Genomic DNA, 25,871 nt, shown 5'->3' with positions numbered 1-25,871 from the left:
CGCACCTTCAAAAAGATATAAAAAGGACATCCTGGCGTCGGTCCAGAGGATGGCTAATAAAATGGTGTGTGGTTTTCATCATAAGGCGTATGGGGATAGACTGAAAGATCTCAATCTGTATACTTTGGAGGAAAGGCGGGAGAGGGGAGATATGATAGAGATGTTTAAATACCTGCAAAATATAAGAGGTGATAGGCTCAGGAGTAATCTAAGGAAATACTTTTTTTACAGAAAGGGTGATAGATGCGTGGAACAGTCTCCCGGAAGAGGTGGTGGAGACGGAGATTGTGTCTGAATTCAAGAAGGTATAGGATAGGTATCAAATGTCAGTCCTTGAGGGCCACAATCCAGTCAGGTTTGCAGGATTTTCCCAATGAATATGCATGAGATTTATTGGCATACAATGATAGCAGTGCATGCAAATAGATCTCATGCATATTCATTGGGGAAATCCTGAAAACCCGACTGGATTGTGGCCCTCGAGGACCGACATTTGACACACCTGTCTTAGAGAGAGGTTAATGTGGATGGGCAGACTGGATTTGCCATTTGGCCTTTATCTGCCAAATGGCTGGGAGACTGGGAAAGAGTCCTCAGGACGTGCATCTGGGAGAAGACGACTGAGGGACTTGGAGAGCCCTCAGTGCATGTGTCCAGGAAAAGATGCCTGAGAGACTGGAAAGGACTGGAAGAAGGAGTAGCCAGAGGTCCAGTAGAGCCTGGAGCCCAGGGAGGGGCTCAGGCTTGAAGACTGGCAGAGGGACCAGTGAAGTATCCAGGACCCAAGAGGCCAGGGAGCATAGGGACTGGCAGTGGCCCCACAGGAAGCAGCCAGAAGAGTCTAGGTCCAAGGCTGAGGAGGTCTGGCAAGCAACCGGCAGAGGGTCTGATGAGGCCGGTGTCAACTGATGGAGAGACCAGTAATGGCACTGGAAGCTGCTTGAAGACCCAGAGAGCCAATGAAAGGTCAGAAGAGGACCAGAAGACCGTGGAGTCCAGGGAGGGTCCAGGGATGACCAGGAAGAGCCTGGAGGGACCTGCTCAGGGATTTTAGCGGAGTGTTTGTTTTGAATAAAGTGTTGGCGTGTTGTTTAATAGTATTGCATTTATTCCAACACGCCTGGGGACAGATGTATGATGGGTGTTGATCGCTTGGCCCGATCACATGATGACAGTAACTTTAATTATTGTTTTCACATAAAAGGATGAGGTTTGGATTTTTGTATTGTTTGCTCTAATAGAATTTATTAAAACACTTTTTTTGTTTGTTTGTTTCTGGTAACAATAGTCACATGTTCCCAGAGATGAGAGACATTTATGCTGTGAAAAAATAGATTTTAGACTAATTTCTCTATTTTATTGAATAAGCATTTTGACTTATATTAAATATTGTTTTGTTTCCACTTGACTAAAATGGATCCTTTTTTCCTTGCTTTTGTTTTAAGGTCGTTTGGTAGGTGCTCTGGATGCTGTACTGGATTCAAATGCTCGCATTGCTCCTTATCGAATTTTACTTCAGGTTCCAGGATCTCAGGTTTATTCTGCCATAGCGTGTGGTGAGTTATTGACTGGATCAGAAGTATATTGGGCCATAGCCATTGGTGAGTTATATACACGAGTGTGTTCTGAGCATGCTTGGCATCTGCATGTTCAGGAAGCTTAAGGTAATCCATAGTTTACAGTATATACTCAAATATAAGCTGTCCCAAACATAAACCAAGATAACTTTCCCCCTCCCAAAAAGGTTGACTCAAATATAAAGTGGGAGGTTAATATTCACATACCCTCCCCAGGCCTGTTTGGCTCTGCACCCAGCCCTACTCCCTCCTCTGGCATTCTTGGCTCTGCACACAGCCATACTCCTTCCCCTCTCCTGCTAGGCTCTGCACTCAGCCCCTCTCCCTTACTCACCCTGCCAGGCACTGCATCCTGTCCCCCCACCCTTTCTGCCATGCCAGGCTCTAACCCCCTGCCCCTCTCCTTCACTCCCTGTGCCTTGTTCCCTCTCCCTCCCGCATTTCCAATGCTTTGCAGGCCTCCGCTGGGTGTGCTGTAACACCCAGTGGTTCAGCAGTGGGCTGGGATGGGAGGGATCCCTCCTGTCTCCTGTCCCAGCTGACTGTGTCTTCCTTTTACTCCCTCCCACCTCCCCTGCGTACCTTTTACAATCCCCAGTGGTCCAGCAGTGAACCGGAGTAGGAGTGGCCTTCCCGTGCTCCTGCTCTGTGGAGAGCCACTAGTGACTGGCTGCCACGAGTTCTCGCAGGCCTTGCGAGAACGGCAGCCAATCATTAGCGGCTCTCCACAGAGCAGGAGCGCAGAAAGGCTGCTCCTGCTCTGGTTCACCGCTGGACCACCAAGGATTGTAAAAGGGAGGCAGGATGGAGTTAAAGGAAGGCACATTTGGCCAGGACAGAAGATGGGAGGGATCCCTTCTGCCCTGGACCACTGGGGATTTTACAGGTAGTTGGGAGGTTGAGTAAATGTATTTTGAGTCTGGCGGGAGAGGAGGCAGGATGGATCCCTCCTTTCCCGGCCTACTGCTGGCCCACTGGGTCATATGGCAGGCCTAGCGGAGGCCTGCAACAGTTCCGGGAATGGGGCAGGTGGATGCTGACCTGAATATAATCCGAGACCCCAATTTTTGTCCCAAAATTCTCGGCTTATATTTGAGTATATATGGTAATTGTGTGTGTACTGGCTATTGGCTGTACTTATTCCTTAATAACCAAAAATGCATATTAAAAACAAAAGAATAAAATAATTTGGTTGCATTTAGAGCTTGCACTGGTTACTTTCCTAATCTATAAATATAAACAGGTTTTTTTTCCAGAAGCATGTGATATGATACTTTCACAGAATAAGGCTTTCACTTCCATTTTAAATAAAGGGGTATTCAGAGCTATGAAATACCAGTGTCTATGAACAGATCCTTTTGGCTTTTTATAGAAGAGGGAGGTTAGGGTCTTAATAAAAGATCTTTTACCAAAGATGATGGCTACTTATTTCTATAGCACTACTAGATGTAAGCAGTGCTGTACAAAACAATGTAAAAGATGGTCCCTGCTCCACAAAGCTTACAATCAATCATTGGCTAAAATTTGGGTTGACTAAAGTTGGGCTGCCAAAGTCAACTTCATGTCAAATAAAACTCCCAAAACAGAGACTGCCTGCAGTGATTGATTTGTGCAACTAATCCATAATGTTTCTAAATTTTGTGAATTGGGTTTGATTCTAGCCATGATGTGTTAATCTTAAGTAAACATCACTGCCTGTTAAATATTTTGATTTTGTATTCCAAACATTTCTCCATAACTTTTTTTTAATCATTCAATGTTTATTGAAAATTTTTGAAACATAAAACAGAGATTTGGATATCAGTGACATCAGAAATGCAAAACAGCAATAAAATCAAATAACAATCAGCATAGCAAGATAGCACAAAATGCAGAAACCACCAGTGCAACAACAATTCTGATACCCTCCCTCAAACAGAACCCCTCATCTCCACCCCCAACCCCAGAAACCTGAGCACACTAATGGGGGACCTCCACATTTCTCCATACTTTTAAACTTATATGTGCAGTATTTATAATGGTTTACCTCCACACAATCCTTTAGCAGTGAGTTCTAAAAGTTAGCTATGTTGTGTGAGCAAGTACTTCCTTTTATCTATTTTAAACTGTCCCTGGACAGCATCATTGAATGCTCCCTTTGGGTCTTCTGAGACCATAAGGAAAAGCTTCCCATTTGTTCCTTCCACACACTTTGATTTATATGCATGTCTAGCATTTTGTTGGTTGTGGGAGAGGTAACTAACACTTCTGACCTAGAGATCACCTACTTTATCACGTGTACTCAGTGCCCAAAACATTTGGAATTGCTGGGGGGGGGGTTCCTATAGGGAAATAGATGGGTTTCGTTGAGATCTCATTGAGATTAGAACATACTATCTTCTAATGCAAAAGGCATAAGAGTCTTGAACCAGGGGGTTATTCTCCTTTACTTGTGAGTTTGTAGAAGGCATCATCTACCTTTTTCTCTCGGCTCTACTTCCTGCATCTCTGGGCTGTGCCCCAGCTCCTCAGTTTTTCCTTCTACAAGTGAGTTGGAAGGCATCTTTCTGATCTGCTCTGACTTGAATTTTTTTATTTATGGGTTTTTATCTGAACTGTGAGGCTTGCAGTGCTCCAGAGGTCTCCAATGTGACTGAGGCAGCTCTGCTTGGGAGAAGACATAGACTCTCTGATCAGAAGGCTGTAGCTGGGAGGGCAGTCATTTTACAAGTTACTTGCCTGGCCTGCTTGCCTAACACTTTAATGGCTTGGGGAGCGTTCCCCTGTGAGCAAGGCTCGCTCCTGGTTTTTATCGGAGCTTGATTACAGGCTGTACGGCCCTGCACCAGTTCTGAGGGCTTTAGCAGGTGCCAGCTGCATTTTGCCCCCCCCCCTCCCCAAGAAATGTGAAGAGCTGTACGGGTCTATGGCCTCATTCTCATTTAGGGTCTCACTGACAGCCCAAACAAACAGGGCCGCCATCAGAAATTTCTGGGCCCCTTACTGATTAATCCTATTGGGCCCCCCCACGCACCCCTTCCCCCCCACTTTTGTCCGGGGGGGGGTGCTATCAGGAAATCGGCAGGGGACAAAAAAAAGTATGACAGCAGTGTTTATTGTTGTGCACAGCAGAAGCATAATACAGGAATTTGTGCTATGGTGGCCTAGGACCAATGTTCCCTCTAAGGATTGATGAGGTGTGTGCAAAAAAAAATATGCATGAGCGACAAGTTACATACTCCACAAATTTATGAGCGGGCGCGGAGGACGCATTTTTAAACAAATGTAGTTTATCCTTGTACTCCTTATGTAATTTTAATCATCTATGGATATGTTTGTATGTTTATTGTTCAAATGGTTTTATTTATTTCCCCAAATGTATTTTTGTTATACGCATTGAAAATATTTGATATTGCGTTTAAATCAAAATCTCAATAAACTTGAAACGAGTGCCCGTGAGATTGTGGGAGGGTTAAATACTCAAAACTTAGAAAAATAACAATTTACTTAAAGTTTTTGCTACGCCAGCTTTCTGGTATCTTTACATACAGTGGCGTACCTAGCATATGTAACACCCGGGGCACATCATTTTTTGGCACACACACCCCCATCTGTAAGAAAAACATGATTTTTAGTAACAAACCACACGTCACACGTGAGTACCTAGGAAAAGGCAGCATCTTACATATTGCAGTGAGCAGTACATCAATACACCCATTGTAAAACTAAACAAGCCAGACCAGCACAGATCAATCCTACACCGTCAATCCTAACAGGAAACCATGTCTTTCGAACACACAGAACACAGAAAACACCTTCGCCTAGTATGGAATATGTCATCACAAACTAACCCCTCACCCTTTTACAAAACTGTAGTGTGGATTTTAGCCACAGTGGTAACAGCCCTGACGCTCATAGAATTCTGAGCATCAGAGCTGCTACCACCACGGCTGGCGCTAAAAAACGCTCCACAGTTTTGTAAAAGGGGGGATAAAATAGAAATACACAGTTTCAACGCTCTAGCTCAGAGGTGCCCAAACTTTTTGGGCTTGCGAGCAACTTTAAAATGACCAAGTCAAAATGATCTACCAACAATAAAATTAAAAAACACAAAGCACACTATACGCTGAGAAAATGTTAATTATCATTCCTATTCTGGGTTTTTTTTCAAAGAGGTCAAGGCAGATGACTCTATGCATTGTCACCTCAGTAACAACCATACAAAAATAGACAAATATACCCCCCATCCTTTTTATTAAACCACAATAGCAGTTTTTAGTGCAGGGAACTGCGCTAAATGCCCAGCGCTGCTCTCGACGCTCATAGGCTCCCTGCGCTAAAAAACACTATTGCGGTTTAGTAAAAGGGGGCCATAGTGCAAAATATAGACAGCAGATATAAATTCAGACACATTTTGATCACTAAATTTAAAATAAAATCATTTTTCCTACCTTGTCTGGTGATTTCATGAGTCTCTGGTTGCACTTTCATCTTCTGACTGTGCATCCAATGTTTCTTCCCTTCTTTCAGCCTGTATGCTTCCTCTCCTCCAGACCTCATTCCCTCCCCTAACTTTTTCTTCCTCTCTCCTTGCCCTTTCTTTCTTTTTTTTCCTCTTGATGCCCTCTTTTTTTTTTTCTGTTTCCCTTCTGTCTCCCTGCCTGCCCCCTTTCTTTCTCCCTACCCTCCACAAAGCCACTGCTGCCACCATCGGGGGAAACAGGCCCCAAAGCTACCGCCGCAACCATCGGGGGAAACAGGCCCCAAAGCCACCGCCGTGGCTGCCCCAAGCTCTCTCTGCTTCCCACCGGGGCAACCAGCAATCCCCCGACGTCAATTCTGCCGTCGGAGAGGAAGTTCCGCCCAGCCAGGCAGCGATTAGCTGGCCCGAACTTCCTCTCCGACTGCAGCCTTAGGGCAGGTGCACAGCCGGGGCTGACCGCCCCCCCCCCCCTTGGTAGGCCACTGAAGACGTGGCAGCGGCTCCTCTCACGAATCCCCACCTGCGTCAGAAGTCCGATGCAGTCGGGGATCTTGAGAGGAGCCGCCGCTGCATCTTTTAACTTTAAAATACAGGCCACCGCCGCTTCCTCTCACCTCCTTCCGCCCTCGAGTGAGCGACAGGGGAAAGCGTATGAGCGACGCCACTGAAAATAGTGAGCGATCGCTCATGCACTCACCTTAGAAGGAACACTGCCTAGGACCTTGGGGGAGCCCGGGCCCCCTGTCAGCTCCGGGCCCCTGAATGCAGGACTGGTAGTACTGCCCTGATGGCGGCCCTGCGAACAATCAAACATTGGGAGTGAAATTTCATGCTTGTCTGATGCAGTACTCTTCTCCATTATCCAGCTGCAGTTTCAACTAAAGGAGACACAACACTGGTATAAATGTGATTACATGCTATTGTAGCCCATAGAAGACATTGGGGTGGTTCAAAAATTGAAGTTTTAGAGCTGGTATTTGGGTCTCCTCCTCCAAAAACCCCTTTGCTGAATTTTGTGTGCTTTTTATTTAGCTCTTCCAGGTTGATTTTGGTGCTAAAACACTGCCACTGCGGCCATCTTGATTTTGATTTAAAAGCCTCTATCTGCATCAAAACACCTGATGTGGTTAAAATCATTCTAGATGAACTTTTCAGGCTGTTTTAATGTGGATTTATGCCAGATTTGCGTTGGATGGCTGGCTGAGGAGTGTCCATGCTTCATGTGCTGTGGGGCATGTGAGGGGGGGAGCAGGAGTGCTGTGCTTAGCCTCCTCTGGTCCCTCTAGGGCAGGGGTGTCCAACCTGCGGCCCAGTGAAGTATTTTGTGCGGTCCCTGTCGAGGACGATGCAGTGTTTTCCTCTGCTGCCCCCGGGTGTTTACCGTCTTGCCGGCTCCCTCCTCTGTTTTGCTGCAGAGTTTGCACGTTTGTGCAGCCCCAGAAACATTTTTTTCGACCAATGCGGCCCAGTAAAGCCAAAAGGTTGGACACCCCTGCTCTAGGGCATCCCAGTCACAGGTGACTCGATTTGAGAGTCAAAAATCCCCCTTAGAGCCCTCAGTTAGCGATTCGGTGTATTCGTCAAAGCAAAGATGTGCAGACACCTCTGGGACCGCAAGGAGATAAGGTGAATTCCTGTGGGAGTCCTCGGGGCTTCCTGTTCAGAGGTTTACTACCAGATTTTGTGAGTTTAATGTTTAATGTTCACAGCTTATTTGAATTTTTGGGGCTGCAGGCACTGTCTAGGGTTTCATCCTTTCAGAGTGTGGTTTCCTTGTCTAAGAGTCATCCGCAAGACCAAGAGGTCCAGTCGGTGAAGGACTGAGATGAATGGGGATCAGTCGATATCCTTAATACCCCGCCCAAATCCTCAGTTTTGGAGGATGCAGGGTCTCAAACAGAAGCCACCAGCAATTTGTGGCAGCCCTGGATCAGGGGGAAGACCCGACAGTGTGATGCCTTTTTAAGCTGATGGCATTGCTAGAGGTAATTACAGAATCCTTGTGGGAATTAAAGCTTGAGCTACTGCAGACCTCTGAGGCTCAGCTTTATAAGCAAGTCTAAGGATCAGGCCACATCTAGACATTACCAAGATGCTGACAAAGCATTGGGAGACTCCTGAAGGCCCCTTGCAGTTTGCCAGGATTATGACAAAGTTGTATCCAATTGCTCTGGATTTTTAGCAACTGTTTGTCCCGCCTAAAGTGAATTCGTTGGTAGCGCAGGTGACTAAACATATTTCGCTGCCTAGTGAAGGTTGAGTAATTTTAAAGGATGTGCAAGACTGCAAAGTCCTCAAAAGGCAATTTGAGGCCCTGACCTTGGATCTAATGGTGGCGGCTGTGGCTTTCTTTGTTGCACGTGCTTGCCATACCAGATTTGCATCAAGCCTCATTGGCAGAGGACACCACATACTCCCAATTCCTACTTTCGGGAGTGGATTATGTAGCAGATGTTCTATATGATGTTTCAGGGTTATGAGCAAGGTTTCTGCTTATTCGATCTCTACCCGTAGAATGCTCTGGATCAAACAATGGGTGGAAGATTCAGCTTCCAAGGCCACTTTGAACAGGCTAATGTTCAAGAGCCAGATGCTCTTTGGAAATAGCCTGGACAATCATGACCAGTGTGGCAGATAGTCGCCCAAAGTCGTTGCCAGATAATAGACTGTGGGCCTCTGATCTTAGTTCCTTATGGGGTTCATGTCAATTTAGGCAATCCTCAGCGGGGTCCTCTGCCCATAGATTGTTTCAAGGATCTCAGCAGAAGTTTGTAGTCTCCAGGAGAGCTCAGACCTTTAGTGCGCATTCCACAGCAGCCTCCAAAAGTCCCAATGACACCAGATCAGTAGCTGAACCCCTTGGATTGGAGGGAGGTTGTTGGTTTATTGGGAGGCTTGGGTACTGGACATTATTCAAGAGAGATACAAGCTTGAATTCTTTTGTCCTAATCCTTTACACTACTGAACTTATTGTGGGTTCTCCAGCCAGCTTGTCCGAGCAACAGTGAAGCAGCTTCTGGTTATTCAGGCCATAGAATTCATACCAGCCGAGGAAACAGGCTTGGGCATGATGAAATATATGAAGTATCTGCCCAAGAAAGACTCAGTCGACTGCAGACCAATCTTGGATATGAAGTTGGTCATTGCAGTGCTGAAGGTGCCACGATTCCAAATGGAGACTGTGCATTCAGTCATAGCTTTGGTGGCACAGGGGAATTTCTGGCCTCTCTAGATCTGAAAGAGGCCTACTTACATAGTCCCATATTTCCAGCTCACAGCAAATTCCTGAGATTAGATGTGTTGGAAATACAGTTCCAGTTCTCAGTGCTCCTATTCGGTCTGGCAACAGCACCTAAACTAAACTAAACCTTAAGTTTATATACCGCATCCTCTCCACTGAAGTGGAGCTCGGCACAGTTTACAAGAACTTAAAATATAAGAAGAGAAAGGAAAAGGTTTACATGAGCTTATATATAGAATGGAAGAGTAAGGGGGAAATAGAATTACATGTTAGAGAAGAGCCAAGTTTTCAGTTGCTTGTGGAATAGTTGGAGAGAGCCCAGGTTCCGCAACGGGATAGTAAGGTCGTTCCAGAGACCTGTGATTTTGAAGAGAAGAGATTTTCCCAGTTTACCTGCATAGAGAATACCGCATAGTGAGGGAAAGGGAAAGTTTATATCTTTGGACGGGTCTGGTGGAGTCAGGACTCGAGGAGTTAAAGGATAGTAGGATTAGGGGAGGAAGGATGCCGTGAATGATCTTAAAAGCCATACAGGAGCATTTGAAATGGATTCTGGAAATCACTGGGAGCCAGTGAAGATTGGACAGGAGTGGGGAGACATGGTCAGATTTGCGTTTTGCAAAGATCAACTTGGCTGCAGTATTCTGGATAAGCTGGAGTCTTTTGAAGACTTTTTTTTTGTTAGGCATAAGTAAATGGCATTGCAGTAGTCGAGTTTGGAGAGGATGATGGATTGGACGAGGACAGCGAAATGTTTTTGGCGAAAGTAGGATCTTACTTTCCTCAGCATGTGGAGGCTAAAAAAACGTGATTTTGCCAAGGAGATGAGGTGGTCATTGAGGGAGAGAGATGAATCAATAGTGATGCCAAGGACCTTGCTTGAGAGCTCAAGGTGCAAAGCAGCGCTTGTGGGCAGTGCGAAGATGGTGGGCAGGTGTTCTAACTTTGGGCCGAGCCAGAGTAATTTTTGTTTTTGATTCATTTAGTTTCATCTGTACCGAGAGGGACCAGGAGTGGAGTCTCATTATGCAAGATGTAATGTTCTCGTGAAGGTTGGTGAGGTTCTGGTCTGTTTCAAGGAGGACAAGGATGTCATCAGTGTATGTGTAGATTGTTTCAAGGTGATGGTCATTGTTGCAGTGCAACTGTGCAAGGACGAGATCCATGTACATCTGTACTTGGACAAATGGCTGATCAGAGCTTGGTCCAAGCACAAGGAAAAGAACAGTGGCACAAGTTGCCCAACTACTGCAGGACCTAGTTTGGATCATCAATGTTTGAAAGAATCACTTGGAGCCCACGCAATCCCTAGAATATTTGGCCATGTTTTTCTACCAGAGCCACACAAACTAAACTAAGACACCAGATTTCGGAGAGACAGGCCATGTTTTTCTACCAGAAGGCCATGTTTTTCTACCAGAGCCACACAAACTAAACTAAGACACCAGATTTCGGAGAGACAGGCAATGCTAGCCTCCATGGATTGGCACTATCTGTAAGTGCTGAGGTTGATGTTGGCGACCATAGAGGTGATTTCATGGGCAAAAGCTCATCTCCAAAATGCACTATTGTCCCACTGGTCTCCATAGGCAGATTCTTTGCAGAAGCCGCTGACCTGGATGATGAGGGCATGTCAAAGTTTGTGTTGGTGGCTCTGGCCAGAGTTGCTGGAAAAAAGCTTGCCCCCTCCACATATCCTCTCAGGTGATCTTTTATGGCTTTGGGGGGAGGGGAAGACATTGTGAGGGTCACTCAGTTTAGGGCCGATGGTCACACTCATAGAAGAAGTGGTCTTATCAGCTGCGAGCCATTCTTCTGGCCCTACAAATATTGAAGAACACCCTGGAAGGCAAAGCAGTTAGTTTTTATTTATTTATTCAAATTTTTAGCCCATCCTCCCAAAGGAGCTTAGTACGAGTTACAAATCAAGTTCTCAAGCATTTTCCCTATCTGTCCCGGCGTTCTCACAATCTAAGTAATAATGTACGCAGGGTATTGGAGGATTAAGTGACTTGCCCAGGGTTATGAGGAGCAGCATGTGATGTGAACCCCTATCCTCAGGGTTGCGGAGGCTATAGCTCTAACCACTATCCCACATTCTCCTTTCCTTTCTGTGACAATACCAAATTGGTAATCTACGTCAACAGAGAGGCACCAAGAGTGCCCCATTAAAACTCAATTATTATTTCGCTGGGCAGAAGTCCACCTGCAAGCTCTATTAGCAGCACACATATCAGGAGTGGACAATGTTCAGGATCACTATCTCAGGCGGCAGACCCTAGACCCAGGGGAGTGCTCCCTGTCTCAGAAGGCTTTCAACAGCATTGTGCATCAATGGGGGCATCTGACATCGATTTGATAGCATCGGCAATCAACAACAACAAAAAAAGTCTCTGGATTTCTTTAGCCAAAGGTGGTTTATGGTTTATATGTTGGAGTCTGAAATCTTTAAAAACTCAAATAAGGAAGCCATCTAAGTGAGACATTTATTATAATTATTCAGTATAAAGTTCAATGTACTTCCCTTATGCAGTTCCCAGTGGCTTCAAGATAATGAATGAAATCAACCATAGTCCAATAACAGCCAAATTTATTCTCGTGTGAAGTCAACAATACTGTGATTTGAAATATGATTTCCCAGTTATATCACCCTTGGCCTTGATCAGGGAAAACCAAACAGAATTTCCTCTGCTTGCATTCACATTCAGTGTAAATTGCTACTGCTGTCTGGTGCTCTGGAAGGCAAGTGTAGGAAATTCTATTTGGTTTCCCCCTAATGGAAGGCCAAGGGCAGGGGTGTCAAACTCAATCACATTAAGGGGCCAAAATCCAAAACATAGGTTAAGTCGTGGGCCAGACCCCGCCCATCTCCTCCCAGACCCATCCTCATAATAGTACTTATTGTAACACTATTTTTTCCATTCGTTTTTCATATATACACACAATATAATCTTATTAGCAACACACAATGATTAACCACAAAATTAAACTACACAAAGCACACTGTAAGCTTCTGAACATTCATTCTTACCAGAACACAGATAATCCCTATGCAAATATGGGACTGAAAACTAAAAGTACTAATATATACAAACGAAACCCTAAGATTCAAGACTTTGTATGCTGTACAACCCCAGAGAAAAAGAAACAAATGCATTTCTTCCTGAACAGTGCAAAATATAGAGAGCAGATGTAAATGATCAAAAATGACACAATTCCATCACTAAATTGAAAATAAAATAATTCCCCCTACCTTTGTTGTCTCCCTCCGTCCATGCTGTGCCTCAATTAGGTGCCTCCCTCTGGTGGGTGTCATACTTTCTGGCCTGCTCCTGCCTGGCCGTTTTATGCTGCCCGCTGTGCCATGCGCGTTTTCATTGCCACCCCTGGTGTTATCTGGTGGCTTGTGCACTGCAGCAGTGAGGAAGAGGGAGCCGGCCAGAAGATAACACTGGGGGCTCTAAGGCGCCTGGGCCAATCAGGCCTTAGACTTAGTGGGGATGGGCGGACCCGCTATGCCTAAGGCCTGATTGGTCCAGGCTTCTAGAGCCTGGGCCAATCAGGCCTTAGGCTTCGGAAGGATGGGCCGGAAAGGGGCGGGCCCACCTCATTTCGACGAGACGGGCCTGCCGGTTGGTTGGGGGGAGGCTTCTAGAGCCTGGGCCAATCAGGCCTTAGGCTTCAGAAGGATGGGCTGGGAAGGGGCGGGCCCGCCTCTTTTCCTAGAGGCGGGCCTGCCAGTTTGGTTGGGGGGAGGTTTGAAGGCTGTTAGCGTGGGGGGGAGGGGGTGCGGAGGGGGGGTGTCTTCCGGCAGGAGGGATTGGGCACCCTCCTGCCAGCGATTGGTAGTGTCGTGGGGGGGGGGGCGGTCGGTATACTTATAGAGCAGAGAGATCCCTTGCTGCAATAAGTATAGTGGCCGCGTCTACTTACAATGTAGACCAGCATTTTGTTGGCCTACATTGTAAGCGTCTCTTCCTCTACTAGGGAGACGCGTAGGGTCGCCTAGGTTTGCCTAAGGCCCTTAGGCGAGCTTAGATGTCTTGCGGGCCTCGCCTTCAATATAGAAAGCCTGCCTGGGGAGCATTTTTTTAAAAAAACGTGCATCCCGATTGGCTGATTAGACAGCTGTAGGACGCCTACAGCTGCCTAAAATCAGTACGCACTATGTAGAATCAGGGCCTAGGTGTTCAATTCCTTCCCACAATCTGGAAGTTTCAGAAATCCAAACACTTTTCTGAGCATATGTTCCTCCTACCTCAGTTTCAGTTTCTGCAAGCAATTTGTCCAGAAATCTTCTGCTCTGCATCTTTTTCTTATTTTTTTCACTTAAAATTCATCTTTTTTGGTGACTTAAGTACTGTGAGACCTCTTTACAGTGGTCCTCTGTTGGAGGAAAGGGCGCAGTCCCGTGGAACCGGACTGCTGCTTCACAGTGTAACTTCGGTGGAGCCAGCCTGCTGTGTGCCCCCCTTCTTGGACTCAGGGGGTCTATTCCCCTGGGAGCTCACTTGCCCTCTGACTTCGTCAATGTTTTAAGCGCAGGCTATAGGCATTTTGAGTAAAAATCCTTCTGTGTTTTAAGGTGCAGGTTGCATTTCCCGCCCTGGTTGCGTGGAGTGGTTTTGTGGGGGAGTAGGTTACATTTGGAGTTTGTCCAACTAGCAGTTCAAAGATCTTCAAGTTTGGTCATTTGAAGCAATTTCTGAGAAAGAAAATCCTTATCCCAGGACAAGCAGGCAGGTATTCTCACTAGTGGGTGATGTCATCAGACAGAGCCCCGGTACGGACGTCTCACAAGCACGTGTTGCTTGTAGAAACTTAAAGTTTCTAGATGCCCGCACCGCGCATGCGCCGGTGCCTTCCTACCCGGAGATCCGGGCGTGTCTCCTCAGTTCTTTCTTTTCCGCGGAGCTGAGAAGTTCAACTTCATCATGCGCTAGCTGAATTCAGTTAAATTTGCCTTCCTTGTCCGCGTTTTCGCTTTCTTTTAATTACAGTTAACAGTACTTTTCTTTTTCAGTTAAAAAAAAAAAAAAAAAAAAAAAGAAGATTATTTCCTCCGGCGGGTCGAACGGGCCGGCCACGTGGCTCAGGCCCACTGGCTTCGACCTCGCGGCGGAGATTTTCCGGCCTATGTCCCGGCCAATCACCGGGTTTAAAAAGTGCAGCAAGTGCCAACGCGCGATTTCACTCACGGACCCTCACTGGCGCTGTTTGCAGTGTTTGGGCCCTGACCACATCCCGAAATCGTGCAGGCCTTGCTCTACCCTTACGGCACGCTCATTCAAGCGGCGTTGCCTATTGTGGGAATCGATGTTCAAGATGGACGCAGCTAAGGATCCCTCAGCCTCCACTTCATCTGATACCTCCCCGGTTCGGGCGAAACCGGCATCGACCCCTCCGGCATCGAGTGTGGTGAAACCGGCATCGCTCACCCCGACACCATCCACGAGCTCGACGTCGGTGCCTGCCCCGGTCTCCTCGGTTCAGGTACCTCTTCCTTCCACAGTGCCACCAATGGTCATCAAAGTGCCGAAAGCTACTAAGCAGAAGCACTCGGCCTCGAAGGAACGCGATGTCCGTGCAGGAGGACCCCCTTTCGGTGCTGATCCCTCCTTATCGGCTTCGCTACGGTCCGTGCTGGAAGCTCAATTCGTTGAGCTCATGCAGACCATCGGACCCGGGCTCATCGCTGCCATACAGGGTGACCTCCCGGTACCGGTCCAAAGGGGCGGTCCGCCCCCTTCCCCTCCCCCCACACCGTTCGACCTCGACAACCGACGAGGACGAACGGGGGGAGGGCGGCGATGCCCACGCGGCAAGCCTCGCTTACCGATATGCCGCCATTAGAACCCATTACGCCTCCGCGCCAACATGGGACCAGACCTCCGATCGATACTCGAAGCCCTGGGCATAGTCAGGAAGAGTTCTTCCGTACTCCTTACCAGACTTGGGTAGCATCGCAAGAACCCGCATCGCAAACCCAGTTGCGATCCACCGCTTCCAGCCCTATCCACTTGGGGGCCTCGGGAGACCATGCGATGCACAGACGATCCCGATCCCCGTCCCGCCACCGAGACGGGCACCGATCGAGACACTCATCCTGGCACTCCTCACGCCATTCGGAGGTGTCACCGCAGAAAAAACTGCAACGTAGGGGATACTCCTCATCAGAGGTGTCCCCTCCGGGGGGCCCGGAGTACGAGGAGACATCGGTGCCCGATTCTCCTTGCCACTCCCCGATGTCCATGGACCTGGAGGCCTCCTCCTCCTCCAGCCCGTCCCACAGACCGACGCTGGCGGAACAATTGTCCTTCTCATCATTCCTCCGACAAATGGCGGATGATCTGGATGTGACCCTTGACACGGGCTCCCGATACTCCAAAGAGTATCTGGACACCATGCATTTACCTAACCCTCCAACGGAGTCGCTTCGGCTCCCCTTGCATAAATTACTGGACCAGACCTTCATGCAGTGCTTCGAAACACCGTATTCCATACCGGCGATCCCCAGCAAACTCGATGCTCGATACCGCATCGTGCACCATAAAGGGTTTGAGGGCCCTCAACTCTCCCACCAATCCCTACTGGTCGAGTCCTCCCTTAAACGCTCTCATCCCTCCCAGGTCTACGCCTCTGTACCGCCGGGCCGAGAGGGGAGAACAATGGACAAATTTGGTAGAAAATTCTACCAAAACTCCATGATGGCGTCACGGGTGCTAAACTACAATTTCTTTTTCTCTTCCTATCTGGAGTTCTTCTTGCCGGTACTCCGCAAGTTCACTCCGTTCATAGACAACCAAGCTCGATTCGAGTTCGAGGAAGTGGTAGCCTCCCTTTCCCAATTACGCCTCCAGCTGATGCAATCCTCCTTCGATGCATTCGAACTCTCGGCACGCGCCGCCGCAAGCGCGGTAGCTATGCGTCGCCTGGCATGGCTCCGTACAATCGATATGGATCCCAACCTCCAGGACAGACTCGCCAACGTACCATGTGCTGGAGCTGACCTGTTCGATGAGTCTATCGAAACTGTTACCAAGAAGCTGTCTGATCATGAAAAATCTTTTCAATCCATCCTGCGGCCCAAACCCAAACCTCAACAGTCTCGACCTTCCAGGCCACCCCTGATTTACCAGCGGCGTTACATGCCCAGACAAACGCCTGCTGCGAGACAGCCTGCGAAGAGACAACCTCCCCAGAAGTCTCAGCAAAAACCTCAGCCACCGGCTGTACCTAAGGCTCCCCAGCCCTTTTGACGCCCCTCCCGGGAGCATAACCTCGGCCTCTCCCATAGGGGGCCGCCTCCATCTTTTTTACCATCGATGGGAGGCCATAACCACGGACCTATGGGTCCTCACCATCATAAGAGAAGGATACTCTCTTCAATTCCACCGGGTCCCCCCGGACCATCCTCCAAGAGAGTATCCTTCAAGCTCGACGCAGACCGCCCTTCTTCTTCAGGAAGTCCAAACCTTACTTCAGCTTCGGGCTGTCGAGCCGGTCCCGTCAGACCAATTGAACCGAGGGTTTTACTCCCGGTACTTCCTCGTCCCGAAGAAAACGGGCGACCTGCGACCCATTTTAGACCTTCGGGCCCTCAACAAGTTCCTGGTCAAAGAGAAGTTTCGCATGTTGACTTTGGCTTCTCTATACCCCCTCCTCGAGCAGAACGACTGGTTATGCTCCCTGGATCTCAAGGAGGCCTACACTCACATCCCCATTCACCCGCCCTCCCGAAAGTTCCTCAGATTTCGGGTGGGAAATCTGCACCTACAGTATCGAGTGCTACCATTCGGCCTATCTTCGTCCCCCAGAGTCTTCACAAAGTGCCTGGTGGTAGTGGCCGCAGCACTCCGGGACAGGGGTCTACAGGTGTTCCCATACCTCGACGACTGGCTCATCAAGGCCCCGTCAGCCCCAGAGGTCACTTCGGCGGCCTTGGCTACAACCTACTTCCTCCAGAATTTGGGCTTCGAGATCAACTTTTCCAAGTCTCATCTACAACCCACCCAGTCCCTCCCCTTCATCGGAGCGGTCCTGGACACCACCCCGACTCCGAGCATTCCTGCCTCTGCAACGCATGGAGTCTCTTCTTCATCTCTGCCAGTCGGTGTCTACTCGCCAAACCCTACCGGCGAGACAACTGATGGTGCTCCTGGGCCATATGGCCTCCACAGTACATGTGACACCCTTTGCCAGACTCCACCTCAGGATCCCCCAGTGGACCCTGGCATCACAGTGGAATCAGACGTCCGATCCACTATCCAAACACATCTTAGTCACACCTGCTCTTCGGCAGTCTCTACTTTGGTGGATGACCTCTTCGAATCTATCCAGAGGTTTGCTGATGCACTCTCCCCCCCATCAGAAAGTTCTCACAACCGATTCGTCGAATTATGCATGGGGGGCCCACCTGGAGGGTCTCCGCACCCAAGGATTCTGGACCAGTGCGGAAAGACTACACCAAATCAATCTACTGGAACTCAGAGCCATCTTCAATGCGCTCCAAGCTTTCCAACACCTACTTCACGACATGGTAATCCTCATTCGCACAGACAATCAGGCCGCCATGTATTATATCAACAAGCAAGGAGGCACGGGCTCGGCCCTCCTTTGCCAGGAAGCTCTACGAGTCTGGGACTGGGCGGTGCGCCACAACGCCCTACTCAGAGCAGTATACATCCAGGGGGAGAACAACGTCTTAGCAGACAAACTAAGCCGTCTGCTACAACCGCACGAATGGACTCTCCATTCCAACCCCCTTCACCAAATCTTCACGCAATGGGGGACGCCTCAGATAGACCTCTTTGCGGCTCCCCACAACTCCAAACTGCCTCAGTTTTGCTCCAGGATCTACACTCCTCATCGCCTCGAGGCAGATGCTTTTCTACTGAACTGGGGGAAACGATTTCTATATGCGTTCCCACCATTCCCGCTGATCCAGAAGACTCTGGTCAAGCTGAAACTCGAACGGGCCACCATGATTCTAATAGCTCCTCGGTGGCCCAGACAACCTTGGTTCTCCCTCCTACTTCAACTCAGCAGCAGGGAACCAGTACCACTTCCAGTGTTTCCTTCACTACTTACTCAACATCAAGGATCACTACTTCATCCCAACCTGCAGTCTCTCCACCTGACAGCTTGGTTCCTCTCAACGTAACCCCTCACCAATTCTCACAAGAAGTGAGGGAGGTCTTGGAAGCTTCCAGGAAGCCCGCCACTCGACAATGCTACTCCCAGAAATGGACCAGATTCTCCTCATGGTGTGTTTCTAAGTCAAAGGAACCTCAGCGAGCTTCCTTATCCTCCGTGCTGGACTATCTCCTACACCTATCTCAATCTGGGCTCAAGTCCACATCCATACGAGTCCACCTGAGCGCTATTGCGGCGTTCCACCAGCCCCTACAAGGGAAACCCCTCTCGGCCCATCCGGTGGTCGCCAGATTTATGAAAGGACTCTTCCATGTTAACCCTCCTCTCAAACCACCACCAGTAGTTTGGGACCTCAATGTAGTCCTTTCCCATCTCATGAAGCCCCCATTTGAACCACTCAACAGGGCCCCTCTTAAGTATCTCACCTGGAAAGTGCTTTTTCTTGTAGCCCTTACGTCCACTCGCAGAGTCAGCGAACTCCAGGCATTGATGGCGGATCCACCATTCACAGTATTCCATCATGACAAGGTGGTCCTCCGCACTCACCCGAAATTCCTGCCTAAGGTGGTCTCCGAATTTCATCTCAACCAATCCATTGTACTTCCAGTATTCTTCCCTAAGCCCCATTCTCACCACGGAGAATCGGCCCTTCACACTCTAGACTGTAAACGTGCCTTGGCTTTCTACCTGGATCGCACCAAGCCACACAGAACCACTCCTCAACTTTTTGTCTCCTTCGATCCTAACAAGTTGGGAAGACCCGTATCAAAGCGCACCATCTCTAATTGGATGGCGGCTTGTATCTCTTTCTGCTATGCCCAGGCTGGATTATCACTTCCTTGTAAGGTCACAGCCCATAAGGTCAGAGCAATGGCAGCCTCAGTAGCATTCCTCAGATCAACACCAATCGAGGAAATTTGTAAGGCTGCCACCTGGTCCTCGGTTCACACATTCACCTCACATTATTGTCTGGATACCCTCTCCAGACGGGATGGACAGTTTGGCCAAACAGTATTGAAAAATTTATTCTCTTAAGTCGCCAACTCCCCCTCCATCCCACTGAGGTTAGCTTGGAGGTCACCCACTAGTGAGAATACCTGCCTGCTTGTCCTGGGATAAAGCAATGTTACTTACCGTAACAGTTGTTATCCAGGGACAGCAGGCAGCTATTCTCACGTCCCACCCACCTCCCCTGGGTTGGCTTCTCAGGCTAGCTACCTGAACTGAGGAGACACGCCCGGATCTCCGGGTAGGAAGGCACCGGCGCATGCGCGGTGCGGGCATCTAGAAACTTTAAGTTTCTACAAGCAACACGTGCTTGTGAGACGTCCGTACCGGGGCTCTGTCTGATGACATCACCCACTAGTGAGAATAGCTGCCTGCTGTCCCTGGATAACAACTGTTACGGTAAGTAACATTGCTTTTTACTCCATTCATCTGCAGTGTAACAGAGCCGATATGCAGGTACTTAACAGACCGTAAGTACACCTCCATTATTTCCTTTGGGAGCTTCGGGGATAATAATAATAATAATAATAACAACAGTTTATATACCCTAATACCATTAAGTTCTATGTGGTTTACAATAGATTAAGCGAGGTACAAATTGATTGAATTTAAGAGGGGGGAAGAGGAGACTTAATAGGACCGGAAATGCGTTGTTGAGGAGAAAGAGATTAATAGGACAGAGGAATCACTATGGAGGAGAAAGAAGATGAGTGGGTCAGTTGTCTAGATATACTTTAGGAACAGTTGAGTTTTTAGACGTTTTCTGAATTCCTCATAAGTAGTGGGCGAAAGCAGTTGATCTAGGTCTTTACTCCACAATGCTGCTTGATGTGAAAGAAGGTGATGGTCTGTGGAACGTGGAAAACTCATTTTTCAGAGTTTCTAAGGGTAGGGTCAGGTCTCCCACCTTCCCAAACCCCAAATCGTGATTTTTCATCTTCAGATTTTCTTTATTTTTGCTGTTTTGGGCACAAATTCGCTGGCAATGCCCATCTTGAATATATTTATCAATCTTTTTTTTTCAAAGTTTAATTTCTGCTACAAAACCCCTTGATTTTGTTAAAAATTACTTGGGATGAACTCCTCAGCCCCTAATCTGTTGAATGTGTATATGGATTGCGCCAAACACCTATGTTCTGAGTTTGGGGACTTCTTTGGCATGGTATGGGTGCCTCAGTAGGGCCCGGAAGTAGACACGGGGTGTGAATTTTCCCTGGACTTTATTCGGCTCCTCTGGAAAGCATATTCTTCGGACCCAGCTTGTTTGACGCAGTTGGTGGGTGCGTTGATTTCTTTTAAGCCAGTTGTGCTAGTGACAGAGATCCCTGTTCATCTCATCCGGCTATGACAGAGCTCGATTGCATTAGTTGCCATACTGATATTATGCCTCTTCTGTCTCCTGACACTGTTTCTATTTTGGATCCTGTTGTTAACCTTGCCGGGACGAGTCAACACAGTTGTTCCAAGAGTCCGCAGACTTTTTAAGGCCCCCTTCCGTCCATAGACTTTTTAAGAATGTGCACCATTTTTTGCTGATGATCTGAAAGAGCTCAAATTGGAATCTCCACCGTCCATGTCACAGTGTTTGGTCATGGACCATTCTAATGTGCTGTCCTCCTTTTTCCATCCCATATGCAGCTTCTTGGTCTAGTTACAGAACAATGGGTTACCCCAGAAAGCTCTTTCCAGCTCTTTAAAGCTATGTCTAAGTTTTATCCACTGGCTTCTGATTTTCAGCAGTGTTTTGACTTAAGGTAGATTCCACCATGGCGCAAGTTACCAGGTGCACGGCCCTCCCTAGTGATAGGGGAGTAGTGCTTAAGGACTTCCAGGATCACAGAGTGGACATTATGTTGAAAAACCTTTTTGAAGTGGCTTCTTCAGATATCAAGGTGGCGGCAGCAGTCTCCTTTGCGGCGTGTGCCTGTCACACGAGATTGCGCAGTGTGTCCTCTGTGGAAGTGGATGCCTGTCCTCAGCTACTGATGGCAGATGCCCTTTATGATCTCATCTGAGTTCTTAGTAAGGTCCAGAGATATTCCTAAGTATACCATCCTCGTTACAACAATTCCAATTCCAGATATCCTCATTCCAGGCAGCTACTGCTCCTAAAAAGCTCCAATGACGCTAGAAGTTGGGTAGGGCTTCCTTATACCGGGGGCCAGCTCTCTGTTTTACCGCGAGTGGACTCGCATATCCTCCGATCAGTGGGTACTGAACATCATTCGGGAGGGACACAAGATAGACTTCTTTGCTTGCCTCCGGATTTGTTTCTGGACTTGTCAGCAGGTCGGACGGATTTGTCTCTGGACTCGCTGGCAAGTCGGCCAGAGAATGATCAAAGGTCTGCGCTACCCTGCAGCGTCTCTTGGATATCCAAGCGATAAAACCCATTCTAGAACATGAATCGGGCTTAGGCAGATACTTCTTAATCTTCATTATGCCAAAGGCTCAGAGAACTGGAGACTCATTCTAGATCTTGGAGTATCTGGATCTTCTCTTCGACACCCGACAGCATTGTGTGTTTCTTCCTGAGCCATGCAGTCAGAAATTTCAGCAGCAGATCAGAGATCTTCTGAAACTTCCAGCTCCCATGGCCTGGCATTGCCTGCAGGTGCTGGGGTCCAAGGCAGCCTCCTTGGAGGTGGTCCCCTGGGCCAAAGCGCACATGCGCCCTCTCCTCTCCCATCTCCCTCTCCCTCTCCTCTCCCATTGCCGCAGCATCATCCCCTTCATATGCCACTCCCCTGGACGGAACCAGCTCTCAATAGTCTGCACTGGTGGGTTCAGGGGTATGCTCGCACCCAGAGCAACCCTCTTCAGATCTCAGAGTGCTTCATTCTTATGATGGATACCAGTATATCAGGTTGGGGTTCTCACTGCGAAGAGTACTCCATTCAGGGGCAGAGGACTCCACGTCAGAGGCATTAGTCAATCAATCAACTGGAGCTTTGGCTGGAAGGAAAAGTGGTGCGAGTGTTCTCAAACAATACCATGATGGTGGCATATGTCAATCATCAAGGGGGCACAAGAAGCGCTCCCTTGGACCAGGAATCTTGCATGATGTTTTGTTGGGCGGAGTTACATGTTCTGTTTCTTGTTGGCGCACGTGGCTAGAGTCAGAAGTGTAGAAGTCGACTTCCTCAGTCATCAGGTCCTGGACCCAGGAGAATGGTCTCTCTCGCACAGAGTGTTCCATCTGATTGTAAAGTGCTGGGATCAGCCCAGATGGGCTTGATAACTTCAGCAAAGAGCTTGAAGTTCAGGCACTTCTTCAGTCGAACAACAAGCTTAGGGCTGGACGCCTTGGTTCAGTCCTGGCCAGCTCACGAGCTTCTTTGTGTTTCCTCTGTGGCCTCTGGTTGTCAGGTCATCCGCTGGATAGCGACACATCTCATCCTCATAATTCTAGTTGCTTTGGACTAGCCTCGTCATCCGTGGTATGCGTATCTCGTCCGTCTTCAGTGGTAAAGGAATCTCAAACTCCCTCTTCATCTCAACCTTCTCAGGGTCCGGTGCCCATGGAGAATTCACAGCACTTTGGTCTTACAACATGGCTCTTGAGTGCACAGGCTTGATGAGACACGGTTATTCAGATGTAGTCATCTCAATGCTTTTGAAGTCAAAGAAACCCTCTTCTATGGCTTCTTATGCCATGGCTTGGAAGGCTTTCCAATTGTGGTGTGCTAAGGACTAGGTGGAGACTGAGTGGACTCTCATTTCAGTGGTCCTGGTTTTTCTTCATGCAGGCTTAGGTTTAGCAGTGGCATCCCTTAAAGTTCAGGTAGCAGGCCTTTCATGCTTCCTGACACACAGTGGTCTAGTTCGCTTCCTACTCATCCACATGTTACCTGGTTTCTGAGGGGCGTGCTTTGTTTGCAGCCTCCCTTGTGTCATCTTTTCCCTTCGTGGAATCTTGACATCATTCTTCAGTGTCTTGCGGAAGCCCCGTTTGAGCCACTAAAGATGCTACTCTTCTGGATCGCTTCTGGATGCTTAGAAATCTTCTCTGTCACAGCTCTTCAGCGGTGGAATGCTCTACCTCTTGACTTAAGGGAAAAAAAAATACTTGACCGTTTTAAAGGGAAACTGAAAAGCCATCTGTTCAAAGATGCTTTCTCATTATAACCTCAACTTTATTAAATGCCCAGATCCAATAATAAAAATTTTATTTTAACTACCCTCACTCAGATATTCTTACCTTGACTGTTTTTCTGTTCTATAATGAATGTAGTGCATATCAGCTTCTCTCCTCCCAGCATATACGGTTCCTTCCTATTATTAATCCCCAAATGCATTACTCTGCATTTCTTTGCATTGAATTTTAGTTGCCAGGCATTAGACCATTCCTCTAACTTTTGCAGATCCTTTTTCATATTTTCCACTCCCTCTTCGGTGTCTACTCTGTTACAAATCTTGGTATCATCTGCAAAAAGGCACACTTTTCCTTCTAACCCTTCAGCAATGTCACTCACAAACATATTGAACAGGATTGGCCCCAGCACTGATCCCTGAGGGACTCCACTACTCACCTTTCCTTCCTTCGAGCGACTTCCATTAACCACCACCCTCTGGCGTCTGTGGTTAATGGAAGTCGCTCGAAGGAAGGAAAGGTGAGTAGTGGAGTCCCTCAGGGATCAGTGCTAGGGCCAATCCTGTTCAATATGTTTGTGAGTGACATTGCTGAAGGGTTAGAAGGAAAAGTGTGCCTTTTTGCAGATGATACCAAGATTTGTAACAGAGTAGACACCGAAGAGGGAGTGGAAAATATGAAAAAGGATCTGCAAAAGTTAGAGGAATGGTCTAATGCCTGGCAACTAAAATTCAATGCAAAGAAATACAGAGTAATGCATTTGGGGATTAATAATAGGAAGGAACCGTATATGGTGGGAGGAGAGAAGCTGATATGCACGGACGGGCAGAGGGACCTTGGGGTGATAGTGTCCGAAGATCTAAAGGTGAAAAAACAGTGTGACAAGGCAGTGGATGCTGCCAGAAGGATGCTTGGCTGTATAAAGAGATGCATAGTCAGTAGAAGGAAGAAGGTGTTGATGCCTCTGTACAGGTCATTGGTAAGGCCCCACTTGGAGTATTGTGTTCAATTTTGGAGACCGTATCTGGCGAAGGACGTAAGAAGACTTGAGGCGGTCCAGAGGAGAGCGACAAAAATGATAGGAGGCTTGCGTCAGAAGACGTATGAGGAGAGACTGGAAGCCCTGAATATGTATACCTTAGAGGAAAGGAGAGACAGGGGAGCTATGATTCAGACGTTCAAATACTTGAAGGATATTAACGTAGAACAAAATCTTTTTCAGAGAAAGGAAAATGGTAAAACCAGAGGACATAATTTGAGGTTGAGGGGTGGTAGATTCAAAGGCAATGTTAGGAAATTATACTTTACGGAGAGGGTGGTGGATGCCTGGAATGCGCTCCCGAGAGAGGTGGTGGAGAGTAAAACTGTGACTGAGTTCAAAGAAGCGTGGGATGAACACAGAGGATCTAGAATCAGAAAATAAGATTAAATATTGAACTAAGGCCAGTACTGGACAGACTTGCACGGTCTGTGTCTGTATATGGCCGTTTGGTGGAGGATGGGCTGGGGAGGGCTTCAATGGCTGGGAGGGTGTAGATGGGCTGGAATAAGTCTTAACAGAGATTTTGGCAGTTGGAACTCAAGCACAGTACTGGGTAAAGCTAAGAAGAAAAAATTTAAAAATTTAAATTGAATCAGGTTGGGCAGACTGGATGGACCATTCGGGTCTTTATCTGCCGTCATCTACTATGTTACTATGTTAGTTCCTCCCTATCTTCCTTTCATGTTCCAGTATGTCTGGTTAGTTTGGAATTATGTCTATGCAGTTTTAGCATTGTATGGTCTTTATTTCTGTATTTCGCCTAGAAATCTTCTGATAGGCGATTATATCAAATTTTAATAAAACTTAGAAACTTCAGTGATTAAGAATGTCTTTCTGGTTGCCATTGTCTCAGCACTGCGTATTTCGGAGCTTCAAGCTTTTTCATGCAGGAAACCTTTTCACTGACTTACGTACACAGGAGTAGTTCTCCGTACTGTACCTTCCTTTCTACCAAAGGTGGTTTCCACTTTCTATGTCAACCAGGGAGTTCATTTGCCTTCGTTTCATTCCACAGGTTCGGAGCAAAAGAATCAGATTCTATGTAAATTGGACATCAATAATAATAATAATAAATTTATTTTTATATACCGCCAAAGCCATGGAAGTTCGAGGCGGTTTACAGCAAGAATTGCTGGACAATCAGCGAAGAGGTTACAATCAAAGTCAACAGTACAATCTTACATAACTAATCTTTAAGCCCGTTACATTAACGGGTGCTAGAGTAGATGTCTTTCTGTCTGGGGTTTTTTTTTTTCTTTGTCTCTCTCTCCTTGCACGCTGCCTATCTGTCT

General features: G+C 47.6%; 1 protein-coding gene across 4 annotated transcripts in view; it reads left to right on the top strand.

Annotated features, from left to right (window-relative positions):
- TBC1D8 (TBC1 domain family member 8) overlaps positions 1 to 25,871 on the top strand; it is a 261,119-nt gene that overhangs the window by 27,448 nt on the left and 207,800 nt on the right. For 3 of the 4 annotated variants that reach the window (XM_033949424.1, XM_033949423.1, XM_033949426.1), the window contains exon 2: positions 1,446 to 1,601. In XM_033949424.1, the coding sequence (XP_033805315.1) occupies positions 1,446 to 1,601 (156 nt within the window). The remainder of the gene's footprint in view (positions 1 to 1,445; positions 1,602 to 25,871) is intronic. The other variant, XM_033949425.1, reaches the window with a different exon arrangement.

The sequence above is a fragment of the Geotrypetes seraphini genome, chromosome 6 (genome assembly GCF_902459505.1).
Source record: "Geotrypetes seraphini chromosome 6, aGeoSer1.1, whole genome shotgun sequence".
NCBI lineage: Eukaryota > Metazoa > Chordata > Amphibia > Gymnophiona > Dermophiidae > Geotrypetes > Geotrypetes seraphini.
This window is presented reverse-complemented; position numbering and strand designations above follow the sequence as displayed.